Source organism: Globicephala melas, chromosome 1, assembly GCF_963455315.2.
Source record: "Globicephala melas chromosome 1, mGloMel1.2, whole genome shotgun sequence".
NCBI lineage: Eukaryota > Metazoa > Chordata > Mammalia > Artiodactyla > Delphinidae > Globicephala > Globicephala melas.
Genome location: NC_083314.1, coordinates 106,241,536 through 106,257,175, shown reverse-complemented (window position 1 = coordinate 106,257,175; position 15,640 = coordinate 106,241,536). Strand labels below are relative to the sequence as shown.

The 15,640-nt window shown below is 35.0% G+C and overlaps 1 protein-coding gene across 1 annotated transcript in view; it reads left to right on the top strand.

The window, feature by feature from the left end:
* Positions 1-15,640, top strand: part of CCDC18 (coiled-coil domain containing 18) — a 140,697-nt gene that overhangs the window by 15,663 nt on the left and 109,394 nt on the right. The window contains exons 8-12 of the mRNA XM_030868681.3: positions 5,936-6,032; positions 7,446-7,567; positions 8,501-8,792; positions 11,483-11,607; positions 12,459-12,619. Coding sequence (XP_030724541.3) covers positions 5,936-6,032; positions 7,446-7,567; positions 8,501-8,792; positions 11,483-11,607; positions 12,459-12,619 — 797 coding nt within the window. The remainder of the gene's footprint in view (positions 1-5,935; positions 6,033-7,445; positions 7,568-8,500; positions 8,793-11,482; positions 11,608-12,458; positions 12,620-15,640) is intronic.

Here is a 15,640-nt window from a genome sequence, read left to right as displayed (position 1 = left end):
TAGATACCACATGCCGCAACTAAGAGTTTGCATGCCCCAACTAAAGATCCCACATGACACAACTAAAGACCCCCACATGCTGCAAGTAAAGATTCCACATGTGACAACAAAGATCCCGCGTGCCACAACTAAGACCCGGTGCAGCCAAATAAATAAGTAAATAAATGAATGTTTTAAATAAATTGAAAACCTTAATAGTTGTTTAGCCATTAAAGGTATTGAATCAATCATTAGAAATTTCCCCACAAAAAAATAAAATAATCAAAATGATGATGACGAAAGGAACAGTCCCACTATGGCACATGGTGGCTAAAATGAAAAAGACTCACAATATCAAGTTTTGAATTTGTAGAGCAACTGGAATTCAAATATATTTATAGTAGGAGTATAAATTGGTAGAACCACTTTGGAAAACTATTTGTCAGTATCTACTAAACCTAAATGTAAGTCACCCTATGATCCAGCATCTACTCCAACAGAAATGAAGACCTGTATCTATCAAAAGACATGTACAAGGATGCTCAAAGTAGCTTTATTAATAATTGCTAAGTGTTCATCAACAACAGAATTAATAAATATATTCATTCGTATTCTGAAATGTATGCATCAGTGAAAAAGCAACTATAGTTCTTTAACAACAGGGACAGATACTACAGATGTTAAGCAAAGGAAGCCAGATGCAAAAGAATACTGTGTATTTCCTTAAGAAATCAAGAATAAGCAAAATTAATATATGGTGTTAAAAGTCCAAATAGTGTTTACCTTTTTAGGTGAAGAGTATTGACTGGGAGGGTGCACAAGGGAGCCTTTTGAGTGCTGGAAATGTTCTATATTTGATCTGGATAGTAGTTATGTGGGTACATACATATGTACAAATTCATTCACTTAAGATGTGAGCACTTCACTCAATAAAAAATTAAAATAAAATAACTATAAGTTAAATCTGAAAAAATCTACAGAAGATAGGTACAATCTTAATGGAGGTTTAAAAATGTACTCAGGATTTGTTTTAATCAGGTATGGCAAGATAGGCATGGAAATGGATGTCATAAATGAAGAAGTTTTTATACTCACAGATTACTAGAAATAGGAGACATGACATGTCATGTAGAGGGACCACACAGGGAAGTATCAGGGTTGTTCAGAAGGCAGAGGGAGTTGGGAAGAAAATATGAACAGGAGGTTTTACTGTGGTTTCTGTGGGAAGAAAGGGTTGAGGTAGGGTGTTCAGCCTTCGGATTGGCTAGTATGAATAATCTCAATGGGCAGAAGTGTAAGACTGTCCTGAGTGGTCTAGTACCTGGTCCTGGGGTGATTAGGACAGGAGAATATTAGCCCGGTGTGTAAGAGCCAGATAGAGGAATGGGGAGTGGGCTCTGGATTGCTTAATTTGTGTATGAAAGGTACACTCCCATGTGCAAAGTTTATTAATCTCTGAGAATTGGCTAGCCCTGGAAGGGCCAGTCTTCCTAGGGTCAGTAATGCCCCAGATGTCAAAATATCAGACTAAAAAGACATACTTAATACAATGGAGAAAATAATAAAGCTTCTTTGAAAGCCTTAAGAGAAGATGTAACTAATGAGATGTATACCGTTTTTCTGGAAGGGAACCTAACGTAAAGGTGTCAGTTTTTCCCAAAATAGTTTATGCATTCAGTACAATTCCAATCGATATCCCAACAAAATTTTTGGTAGAACTTAATGAACTGACCCTAAAAATCATGTGGAAGAACCAATGTCCAAGAACAAACAAGGCACTTTTGAAGCTGTAGACCAAGGTAGAGAACATGTCTATAGATAACAAGACTTCTAAAGTTATACTAATTAAGTCAATGTGATATTGGTATAGGAATAAACAAAAAAATCAGTGGTACAGAACAGAGACTCTTAAGCAAACATGCATACAGTGGAATCTTCATAATGTAACAGGTGGCATTACAAATCAGGGCAAAGGATGGAAGAATCAATAATTAAGGTGCTGGACAAACTGACATCATGTGTTTCATATGTGATATAGTGAGAAGGGTACAACACCATTTATGTGGTATGCCTCTTGAGAATGAATAGCCTGAAACTAATCATGAGGAAACATCAGACAAGCTCAGGTTGGTCTTCTGTAAAACAACTGTTTATTCTTCAAAAATGTCACTGTCATGAAAGACTGAGAAAAGCTGAGAAGATGTTCCAGATTAAGGAGACTAAAGAGACATGATAACTAAAAGCAGTAAGTGACCCTGGATCAGAAGAAGGAAAATTCCATAAAGAAATTATTGGAATAATTAATAAAATTTATATATGAATTGTGTATTAGTAATATTGTATCAATTTTAGATTTCTTAAATTTGATAGTTACTTGTGGTTATATTACTAGTTACTCTAGGATATATAGTTCAGTGCAAAAAAAATCTCTCAAGTGAGAGACATAAAGCAATGGTGGCAAAATATCAAAAAGTGGTGAATCCACATTAAGGGTGTACTGACTTAATTTTAAAAACAAATACTTCAGGAGGACTTCCCTGGGGTTCCAGTGGGTAAGACTCTGCTCTCCCAATGCAGGGGGCCCAGGTTCGATCCCTGGTCGGGGAACTAGATCCTGCATGCATGCTACAACTAAGGAGTTTCCATGCCACAACTAAGAGTGCATGCTGCAACTAAGAAGTCTGCATGCTGCAACTGAAAGATCCCACATGCAGCTACGAAGATCCCACATGCTGCAACTAAGACCCGGTGCAGCCTAAATAAATAAATAAATATTGAAAAAAAAACTTCAAAAAATAATTCTGGGAGAATTAATTATTGATTAAAAAATTAAATTAGATTCCTGCCTCATACTATACCTGCATTAAAAAAAAAATTCTAGATGGATTAAAGGCCCAATTGTGAAAAGTAAAACTTTTAGAGAAAATACATGAGAATAGTTTCTGTGTTGTCTCATGGTAGGGAAGAATGTTTTTTGTTTTTTGTTTTTTGTTTTTTGCGGTATGCGGGCCTCTCACTGTTGTGGTCTCTCCCGTTGCGGAGCACAGGCTCCGGCTGCGGAGGCTCAGCGGCCATGGCTCACGGGCCCAGCCGCTCCGCGGCATGTGGGATCCTCCCGGACAGGGGCACGAACCCGCGTCCCCTGCATCGGCAGGCGGACTCTCAACCACTGCGCCACCAGGGAAGCCCCGGGAAGAATGTTTTATATGAGAATAGTTTATGTGTTGTCTCATGGTAGGGAAGAATGTTTTAAAATGAGAGCAAAAAAGCATGAATATTACAGGAAAAGATTGCTAAATTTTAAGTCCATTAAAATAAAAACCCTTTTGTTTATAAAACTCATCAAATAAAAAGTGAAAAAGACAAGACTAATGTTGGGGAAATATTTGCAAGTAATATAATTCACAAAGATTAATATCCAGAATTTGTAAAGAACTCTCACAAATCAATAAGAAAAGGCAGGGTTGGGGGGAGATATCCAATAATAAAAGACAAAGAATCTGTAGAGGTAAAGGACAGGAAACTCAAATATCCAATGAAACATGAAAGTTGCTTAACCTCACTGTCATCAAAAATGTAAATTAAAACTACAGTGAGGTTGTAAAGCTACAAACATGTCATACTATTAGATTGACAAAAGTTTTAAATTTGATGGTATTGTAGTAACTCACTGAGCATTTATTATGTGTAAACACTTTTCTAAGTGCTTTAGGTATATAACTTATTTATTCCTCACACTATCATAAGAGTTTGATAATATCCTCATTTTATAGATGAAGAAACTGAATTAGAGAGAAGTTAAGGTCACCCATTTAGAAAGTGGTAGAGGTAGAATTTGAACCCAAACACTGTGGCTCTAGGGCCCAATGAATTGAATACCGTGACAGAAGATTACGATATTTCATTGAATGTAAGATTCCACAGATTTTAAGGTGTACCATTATTTTAGTAATCACTAAGAAAAAATATCATGAAACTATGGTATACCATCAATCGTAAAATACATGATAATTTTAGAGATGTTAAAAATGTGAAAACAATGTGCCTCTTACAGTGGATGAACTATGATGTATTGTTTGTGGATATTTTGGTCAACATGTGAATGTACAAAATGTATGATGATAATAAAACAAAGTCACACTAGGGTTACCTCTGTGGAAGAAGTCAGGGGAATAGGATTTGGAGGTGAACAGGGACCTCAACTCTGTAATGTCTATAACGTTTTGTTTGCTTAAAATAAAAAGGCTACATGAAACAAAAATAGCAAAGAGTTAAGATTCACAAAAGTTGGGTTGGGAGTACATGTATATATTTATCCATTCTTTTCTGTGTGGCTGAAAATATTATGACCTTTTTATAAATATTGGTGGTAGGACTTCCCTGGTGGCACAGCGGTTAAGGATCCGCCTGCCAATGCAGGGGACACGGGTTTGAGCCCTGGTCTGGGAAGATCCCACATGCTGTGGAGCAACTAAGCCCATGAGCCACAACTACTGAGCCTGCACTCTAGAGCCTGCAAGCCACAACTACTGAGCCTGCACTCTAGAGCCTGCAAGCCACAACTACTGAGCCCACGTGCCACAACTACTGTGCGCCTAGAGCCCATGCTCCGCAACAAGAGAAGCCACCGCAATGAGAAGCCCGCGCACTGAAACGAGGAATAACCCCTGCTCGCTGCATCTAGAGAAAGCCTGCACACAGCAACAAAGACCCAACACAGCCAAAAAATAAAAATAAATAAATAAAGCTATTAAATCTGGTCAAAAGTATGGACCATTTAAAAAATAAAAAGTGAAAAGAACAGGTATCCTTTGCTCTCTGAATTCCAGCTATGCCAACTAAGGAATGGAATATATTCTCGTAGATTTTCAAATAAATCCCTTATTGTTTAAACTCTTTTTTATTTGAAACTTGGAACCAGACAAACATCTCTGATATCCACAGTTGCTGTCCAAATTTAAGAACCCCATATATTCAGGAAATAAGAGATACTTTCACTTGAATTTGTAAGCCAATAGAGAAGAGACTGAAAATACAGAAGAGTCCTGAAAGGGAAGAACTAAAATCCAGAGTATAGATAAAGGAATTCACCTTGGATAAGAGAAGAGTCACTAACTTCAAAATAATGTGATGAAAATAAGTTTAAATATAGAAAAATTTTTAGATGTGGATATGAAATTGACCAAGTTCCAGCCTAGTAGTCTCAATTCACTGTGAGAGGTATGAAGAAAGGTCAGGATGAACTAAGAGGTGAGACAGAATGGTTGGGCTTGCTTGGTAGTGGTTGGATTTTGTTGTTCAGATTTTATATCTTTTTTGAAAATTTACTTGGCCTTTTCAAAGATCACAGGATCTACTGAGTACTTTTTTTTTTTTTTTTTTAATTTGCAGTATGTGGGCCTCTCAATGTTGTGGCCTCTCCCATTGCGGAGCAGGCTCCGGACGCACAGGCTCAGCGGCCATGGCTCACGGGCCCAGCCACTCCGCGGCATGTGGGATCTTTCCGGACCGGGGCACAAACCCGTGTCCCCTGCATCGGCAGGCAGACTCTCAACCACTGCGCCACCAGGGAAGCCCTACTGAGTATTTTTAGTATACTAGACAGTGGATTGATTCTGTAATACCTGATCTTTGAAAATTTATCATATAGCCTCAGGCAACTTCCCTAATCTGTCTTTTCCAGACAGAGAAAAAATTGCCAACACATAAGAATGTCTGTATGTTTCAAAGTTTATAAGTATTTTATGTTCTATATTATTTTTCATATAGATATCATAGGAAATTATTGTAGTCTAGTCTTCATTTTTCATTTTGCCATTTTAAGGCTTATACTCTTTTTTAACACCGAAAAATCTGCTTCTCTCTAGTTATTCCTTATAATTAAATATAGGTTATTTTGGAACTTACATACACAAGTACAGAGCATTCTTTTATTAATTATCTCGTTAAATTCTAGAGCTGAACAACAAAGGAATGAAGCACTATATAATGCTGAAGAGCTAAGTAAAGCTTTCCAACATTATGAAGAAAAGATGGCTGAAAAACTGGAAAAGGTAAGAGGCAGTTTTGCAAATTCAGTGTTTTGTATTACCATTCACATTCTGAAAATATAGACATAAATAGAATATCTTTATATATGGTTAAAGTGGGGAGTAATTTTTATGATCTCATTCATAATAAAATCATTGAAATAAAGAATTTATAATTATTAGTTAAGTATAATATTTACCATCTTCTTATAATGAGCAGAAACTTTCTTATCCAGAGAAGGAAAAGAGTGGAGACAAGGGACAAAATGTAGAGAAAGATGGGGTGAGTGAGCAGTTTAGAGCTATAGAAGTAAAAGCAGGAAATTTGTTCCTATCACCTCAGTGAAAATGAAGGCAGAGTAGATTATGTAGCCTTTAATTGGTCTCCTTAGACATAACACCCTGAGAGAGACTCACTTCTGCCTTTCAGAGGGAAGGTTCCTTGAATAGGTTCTACATAGTAATATAGTGGCTTAATTACATTCATTGAATATCTTCAAGTAATACCACATGATAATAAACCTGTTTGGAGGGAGGCCACATGTTGGACCTTAAGATAAATTCTTTATATCCTTAATTAATATAAATTCTTTATATCCTTAATATTTACAAATTCTGTTCGAAGAAAGGTAGAAGGATAGAAGAAATATTAAAAATAAGAAAAATTTAAGATCCCATTAGATACTGACGTCTTAAGTGTGAATTAATAAGATCACTGTTTTGAAAGCCTTGGTAAAGGTCCCCGTGAGAAAGAAATATTGTAGAAGGGATTTTTAATAAGGTAATCTGGACTGGGAGGTAGAATACTTAGTAGGGAGAATATCCTCCTAGAGAGGGAGGACTTTATAGAGGAAAGAGAGGAAAATGTAAGAGATGATTTTTTTCATACTCCTAACTTAGGATTATAAATTTCAAACTGCTCAGCAGAGCCCTATAGTTAGATAGATATAACAAAGGAAGTGGGGCAGATCTGTCCAGTCCTCCATTTCCACTGCTCAAACCTGGATGCTTGACTTTTATCTGTTTTAAATTTGGGGCTGTGATTTCCTTGGGAGTATTCTGTGGCTAAAATTTCAAAAATTACTTCTCTGGAACATTTACACTAAAGTTAGCCTTTAGTAACTTGATGCAGCATCTCTACATGAGTTGCTTGCCTTGTCTACATAGAGCAGAACAATTCTGCTTTCAGGTAATCATGCTGTTGTTCCTTTCTTGTAGGCTCTTAACCATTTCTGGACAGGTGGTAGCATTCCCCCCTCCCTGTTCTTTGTTGCTGGAAGTTCATTTTGCTCCTTTCACTACAAGGCTGGGGACTTAAACTTGTGGAGTACTTACTCCACTCTCCTGCTTATTTCCGAAATCACTACATTTTAATTTGAAATACCTAAAACTTATGACCACATTAGTGCATCCACTGAAAACAAATTATTGTTTTAGGTTCAAGCTGAAGAAGCAATATTAGAGAAAAATCTGATTAACTGTGAAAAAGAAAATAAAAGGCTACAGGAAGAGTGTGGTCTATATAAAAGTGAACTTGAAATTCTGAAGGAGAAATTAAGGTACAGTATCCTATTGTAAAAAAAGGATTTTTGTGTGGAAATAGAGAAAAAACTGAAACATTTAAAAATAGAATATTTTGAATTCTGTAATTATGGGCTTAAATAATGTAGAAAGATAGGCGTCCATGACTGAAATTGTTTTCTACTTGTAAATTTAGGATTTTAAATGAATAAAACATGTGTTGATGTTAGTATACTTGTAAATATAGAGTAATGTGATCAACATATTTGCTTTGAATATAGTTAGAAAAAATTAACACAGATGTAGTGTCCTTGTAGTGTGACCACATTAGCTAGTAAAATATGTATTCTTCAAATCATGAAGCATCACCTAGTGTAACCTCATTTCAGAGATGTTAAAAATGTGATAAAGGGAACTGATGAAATACAATAACAGTTCTAAACAGTAGATTGTTCTAATGTTTGACATGTTTTTATAGGTATACACATATAGGTTTAAAAACGCTGCATAGTAATCTGTTAATGGTTAATTAGATTTTATCTTTTAGAGTTGTGGCTAATAAATAGTTTGTGATTTTTTTCCTTATACTATCTAAAACTTTCTTGATGCTGCAAAACATTGTGTCAGGATTTTGGAGCTAACTCTCCTGTCATACACTTTTTAAAAGGGAGCAGAAATACCTCCAAGGTAATGGGATTATTCTGCTCAACTACTTACTGTGAGACACTGGGCAAGTTTCATAACCTTTCGTTGCCTTGTTTTCCTCCATCCGTAAGCAGGGAGTAACAATAGTGCTAGCCACTTAAAGTTGTGAGTGCCTAGCATGCAGAAGGTAGGCACTCAGTAAATGTGAGCAAGTATTATTATTTCAGAATTAAGCTTTAAAATATTTAAAAAGCGAGATTAACTAAATATGATTATTGAAAGTAAATGTATGTTTTATTTTCATTTTTATGCTTTTTTCTTCATAGGCAGTTAAAAGAAGAAAATAATAATGGAAAAGAAAAATTAAGGATCATGGCAGTGAAAAATTCAGAAGTCATGGCACAACTAACTGAATCTAGACAAAGTATTCTTAAGCTAGAGAGTGAGTTAGAGGATAAAGACGAAATACTTAGAGAAAAATTTTCTCTGATGAATGAAAACCGAGAATTAAAAGTTCGTATTGCAACACAGAATGAGAGACTGGATTTGTGTCAGCAAGAAATAGAAAGTTCAAGGGTGGAACTGAGAAGTTTGGAAAAAATTATGTCCCAGTTGCCAGTAAGTATGTGTGACAAGGAAAATTTTACCCAAGTACTTTATAAGAGATCATAATTTCATAGTTGCTTTATTACCTTCTATTTTTTTCCTCACGTCTGCTTTCAGTCATCAGTTCTTTTCTATCTAATCCTTTTTTCTGAACTTACCTTTCTACTATTCCATCCTTTCTCAATCTCTCAGATGCCATGTATAAGAATGGCACAGAATTTTTTAAAACAACAGTTTTAAAGGAACATTTATATACCACAGCGTTCACCCATTTTAAGTGTACTGTTCAATGATTTTTAGTAAATTTACAGATTCTGGAACAATCACCACAATCCAGTTTTCAAACACTTCTATCCCCCAAAGGTCCCTTGTGCCCATTTATAATCAGTCCCTGTACCCATCCCCACTCCTAGGGAATCACTAATCTACTTTCTGCCTATGGAGATTTGTCTTTTCTGGACATTTCATATAAATGAATTGTACAATATATGGTCTTACGTTTTCTTAATGTTTTTGAGGATCTTTCATTGTGATATATATCAGTATTTCATTTCTTTCTATTGTTTAATATTATTCCTTTGTATGGATATGCCACATTTTATTTATTCATTCACCAGTAGATGTATATTTCGGTTGTTTCCACTTTTGAACTATTATGAATGATGCTGTTATGAATATTTGCTTACAAGTCTCTGTCCACACATTTCTCTTGAGTAGATACCTAGAAGTAGAATTGCTGAGTCATGTGGTAAATTTATGCCAAACTTTTGCAAAGTGGCTGTACCATTTTACATTCTCACCAGCAAAATGTGAGGATTTCTGTTTCTCTACATCTTAGCCAACAATTGTTATTGTCTGTCTTTTTGATTGTAGCCATCTTAATGAGTATTACCTGGTATCACATTGTGGTTTTAATTTCCATTTTCCTGTTGACCATGTTGAGCAATTTTTCATATACTCTTAGAATGGTACAGAATATTAAATTGTTTTTATGGTAGCATCTGGCCACCTTTTCTCTATGAGTTATATATATGACCATATTTATAAGTGAGATTAGGAAGAAAGTAAGTATACTTGTGTCAGAAATTTGTTATTCATAGGTGCAAAGTAAAGGTGAAATCAGGAGATAAGATAAAGATAAGATAAATGTGTCATGATTGGTTTCACATATGGATGGCTGGTAGACTTTTACCAATTTTAAACTATCATGGAATTATGAAGCTGAAAGGGACCTTAGTAATCATCTAATTCAGTATTATCATTTTATTGAATTGGTGAAGAAGTGTACCCAAGGAAGTAAATAATTTGTCCAGCTAGCTAGTGGCAGAGTTAAAAGCAGAACATACCATTCTTGGTTCCCATCCCCCTGCAATATCTACTTTCCTGGGATGCTGATTATTTGCTTAGATTGTTTTTTTTAATTTTTTTTTTTTTTTTTTTTGGCCACATGGCACGTGGGATCTTTGTTCCCAGGCCAGGGATCAAACCCGTGCCCACTACAGTGGAAATGTGGAGTCTTAACCACTGGACCACCAGGGAAGTCCCTGTTTGCTTAGATTTCTAATGTACTGTTTGCTTTTGAAATTTGATAGTAATCAAATGCAGGTAGCATTCATTTTAAATTGATACTTCCTTTGACTCAGTATCAAGAATTACTTGATATGTGATTCTGAAAGTGGTGTGATAATATATGCTTGATCCCATATAACATGGTTTAGAAATGTGAATTTGTCTATTTCTAAAAAGTGTGATTTTGTTATAGTTTGAAGGTAGTAGTCATTAAGTGCTTACCTTGCCCCTTTTCACAACTAATTTTTAAAATTATTATTCAGAACATACAGAATACATAAAGAGACCAATATAGCACATTTGCTAAATCTGGGAAACATATTGTGATATCTACTTCAGACATTTTTAGAATAAAAATTTATACGGAAATAAAGCCTCAGTATGTACTTCATTAGATCCCCATTCTCTCCCTCTCTCCTCAGAGGTAGCCACTATTTTGAAATTCATATGTATCCTTCTTGCCCATATTTTAAATATTGCCACATACAGATGTATCCGGAAAAATATATATATATAGTTCAGTGCATTTTTGAAAGTACAATATGTGCCTCTGTTGTTTTTCACTCAGTGTCATGTGATGTCTCCATAATGATTTATATAATGCAGATTTATTTTAACTATTGTAGTTTTCCCATTATGTTAATATTTCATAATGAATTTATACATTCTGTTGATGGCTGTTAGATTGTTTCTATTAAATTCACACAGTTTTTCAAACTTACATAAAAAATAATTGTATCGGACTTCCCTGGTGGCACAGAGGTTAAGAATCTGCCTGCCAGTGCAGGGGACACAGGTTTGATCCCTGGCCCGGGAAGATCCCACATGCCGTGGAGCAACTAACCCTGTGCGCCACAACTACTGAGCCTGGGCTCTAGAGCCTGCGAGCCACAACTGCTGAGCCCGCACACCACAACTACTGAAGCCCATATGCCTAGAGCCCATGCTCCGCAACAAGGGAAGCCACCACAAATGAGAAGCCCCCTCACCTCAACAAAGAGTAGCCCCTGCTCAATACAACTAGAGAAAGCCCGCGTGCAGCAATGAAGACCCAACGCAGCCATAAATAAATAAATAAATAAATTGTATCATAGATATTGTAAGTTTATATATGTTTGTTTTTAAACTTGCAGTTAAAAAGAGAAATGTTTGGTTTTAAATCATCTCTGTCTAAGCACCAGATGAGTATTTTGTCAAACAAGGAAGACAGTTACATTGGCTGCTGTGAGACAAATAAAATGGTGATTTTGGAATTGAGGTACGGTTTTCAGATGCTGAAGTTTTAGCACATACAATGTGTTTTGAAAATTGGTAATTAAGATCTTTAGTTGAGAAGTTGAGAAATATACAGAAAAGTCTAGAGAGTATTATAACAAATATCCATATTTCCACAACTAAGAGCTGATTCTTAACATTTTTTGATATTTTTTTAAATCTGTTTCTTTAAATAAAAAATAAAACATTACAGGATAGATAATGCCCTTTGATCCTTAACACTAGTCCCATTCTCCTCCTAAGTATCTACCATCATGAGATGGATATCTATCCTTCAATTCATTTGTGTTTGTTTATACTCACACATATAAATATACTGTTTTTATATGTTTTGTAATTTTGCTTTTTCACTCAGCATCATTTTTAAAATTCGTGTCGAGGTAGGTAGGTAGAATCGTTGATCAATGGATGGACTAGTGTGGTTAGTTTAGTTTTAATAGCTGTATAAGAGTCTCTCCTACAACTACATCACAATTTATCTGTTCCTTTATCAATAGTTGCCTTATTTCTAGTTTTCCGCTATTACAAATAATGCTGCAAAGTCCATACTTACACGTTTCCTGTACAATATGCGAGAATTTCTCTAGCAGATATTTCTAGAAGTAAAATTGCTGGGTCATAGGTTGTATACTATCAAGTTTCTAAAGTAGCTGAACCAGTTTACAGTGTAATCAGTTGTATATAAGACTTTCTGTATCTTGGCCAATAGTTGACTAATATCAGAGTTTAAAATTTTTTTTAATTAAAATTATATTAATTTGAAAGGGGAAAATGGTTTGTGGTATTTTTATAGAATCTTTCTAATAATTTTTGGTTTATTTTCTTTTGTGCCAGGATTAAGCTTGCAATGAAAGAGGCAGAAATTCAAAAGCTTCAGGCAAACCTGACTGCTAATCAATTATCTCACAATCTTATTGCTTCTAATGACAACCAAGAAAGTGGCAAATTAAATAGTTTAGAAACAGAACCTGTAAAACTAGGAGGTAATCAAGTAGGTAAGTATATTATATTCAATTCTTATTATAAATTGTAATCAGAGTTCTTTATGATAGTTTTTTAAAGAAACAGATTATCAACTGGTTACTATTATCAAACATACTTGATAATCTGTTATTACTACTTATGTGTTAAGACAGTAAAAATTATTTCAAAATTCTTGAACTTTGCATCATTCTTTAAAAATATATTTTTGAAGTAAAATTTACTTACAGTAGGATGCATCCATTTAAAATAAAAGTTCAATGCTTTTTGTCAGATTTTTTTAAAAAATAAATTTATTTATTTATTTTTGGCTGCCTTGGGTCTTTGTTACTGCACACGGGCTTTCTCTAGCTGCGGTGAGTGGGGACTACTCTTCGTTGTGGTGCATGGTCTTCTCATTGTGGTGGCTTATGTTGTTGCAGAGCATGGGCTCTAGGCTCATGGACTTCAGTAGTTGTGGCATGCAGGCTCAGTAGTTGTGGCTCGCGGGCTCTAGAGTGCAGGCTCAGTAGTTGTGGCGCACAGGCTTAGTTGCTCCATGGCATGTGGGATCTTCCCGGACCAGGGTTCGAACCCGTGTCCCCTGCATTGCCAGGCGGATTCTTAACCACTGCACCACCAGGGAAGTCCAGATGTTGGTTTTTTTCATATGGTTATACCCTTGTTACCATCACCACAATCAAGACATACAGTAGTCCCTGCCTATCCTCCCAGGATACATTCCAGGACCCCCGGTGGATGCCTGAAGCTGCAGATAGTATGAAACCCTATGTACTACTATGTTTTTTCCTATACATACATGCCTGTGATGAAGTTTAATTTGTAACTTAGGCACAGTAAGAGAGTAACAACAATAATAATAAAATAGAACAATTATAACAGTATACTATAATAAAAGTTATGTGAATGTGGCCTCTCTCTCCCTCAAAATATCTTATTGTACAAATTTAATACCTTTTCTATCTTCACACATTGTGGCTATAACTTTTGCAGTTTGACGTGTGATAACAAAACTAGCACAAATTTCTTTTTTCTTTACAATTTCCTGGATTGAAGAGTCTTACTGTAGATCTTAGCAACCTCAGCATACAACTTTTTTTCTTATTAAGTTTAGTACTTTCACCTTTTCGCTTAAAGGGAGCATGTTACGGCTTCTTTTATATTTGAATTGCTAGCATCACTACTCTTGCACTTTGGGACCATTATTAAGTAAAATAAGGATTACTTGAACACATGCACTGCGGTACTGCAACAGTTGATTTGATAACCTAGTTGGCCACTAAGTGACTAACGGGTGGGATACATGGACAAAGGGATTATTATTCACATCCTAGGCAGGGCGGAGCTGGACGGCAAGGGACAGTGTGAGACTTCATCACACTACTCAGAACGGCACACAGTTTATAACTTATGAATTGTTTATTTCTGGAATTTTCCATTTATTATTTTCGAGCCTCAGTTGACAGCAGGTAACTGAAACCATGGAATGCAAAAACTAGGATAAGGGAGGACTACTGTATAACATTTCCCTCAGGATCCATATACTCCTTCCCAGTTACTTTGGGTTTAATTTTCTCTTCTTTTTAAATTTTTCTTAAAGTGAAAGCTTAGATTATTGACTTTAAATCTTTCTTCTTTTCAAATGTAAGTATTTAAAGGTACAAACTTCCCTTTAGTCAGTGCTTTAGCTGAATCCCATTAATTTTATATGTTATGCTTTTATTTTATTCAGTTCAAAATATAATATCTCTTGTGTGTGTTTATTTCCAAATATTTAGTCATTTTCCAGATACCTCTGTGTTATTAGTGGTGGACATTAGGTTGGTTTCATTAAACAAATGAATTCATGAATGTACCCGATTTCAATTTTTTAAATATTTTGAGACTCAGTTTATTGGCCAGCATATGGTCTATTTTGGTGAATATTCCAGATTCACTTGAAAAAATTCTGTATTCTGTAATTATTGGGTGAAATTTTTTTTTGCACTTCTTTTGAGATATAGTTGACATGCAGCATTATGTAAGTTTGTGTATAGTGTAATGAGTTGACTTACATATGTTATGATTTCCACAGTAAATTTGGTAACATTGTCATCTCATTTACATACCAAAAAAAAGGAAAAAAGTTTTAAGATCTACTCTCTTAAATTTCAAATATACTATACAACAGTGTAACTTATTATCATCATGTTGTACATTATGGATCCACTTTTACTTTTAATATACTTAGTTCTTAGCCAATAATTAACATGAAGAAACCACCGTGTAGAAGAAAACTTGCAGTATTTGTACTAATAGCAAATCACTTGAATACTTTATATATGATTATCTAGGTTATTAGGTAGTCTTTTTAAGACTCTTTAGGTTTTGTTTATTTGTTTCTTTGTTGCTTTTAAAAATTTGAATATTTCCCTTTCTTCCTTTCTTTTTCTTTCTTTCTTTATCATTAAAGTATAATTGACCTACAATACTGTTAGTTCCAGGTGCACAACATAAAGATTCGACATTACAAAATCACCACAATAAGTCTAGTTACCATCTGTCACCATACAATGTTATTACAATATTATTGACTGTATTCCCCATACTGTACCTTTCATCCCCATGACTCATTTATTTTGTAACTGAAAGTTTGTGCCTCTTAATCTCTCTCACCTATTTTATTTATCTCCTCCTCCTTCCCCTTCCCCAACTGCAACCACCAGTTTGTTCTCTGTATCTATGTCTGTTTCTGTTTTGTTACGTTTCTTCATTTGTTTTGTTTTTTAGATTCCATATATAAATGAAATCATACAGTATTTGTCTTTGTTTAGCTTATTTCACTTAGCATAATACCATCTAGATCAATCAATGTTGTTTCAAATGGCAGGATTTCATTCTGTTTCATGGCTGACTAATATTCTATTGTATAAATACAGTTTACATATTCATCTTCTTTATCCATTTATCAATTGATGGGCACTTAGGTTGCTACCATATTTTGGCTATTGTAAATAATGCTGCAATGAACATGGGAGTGCAGATATCTTTTCTAA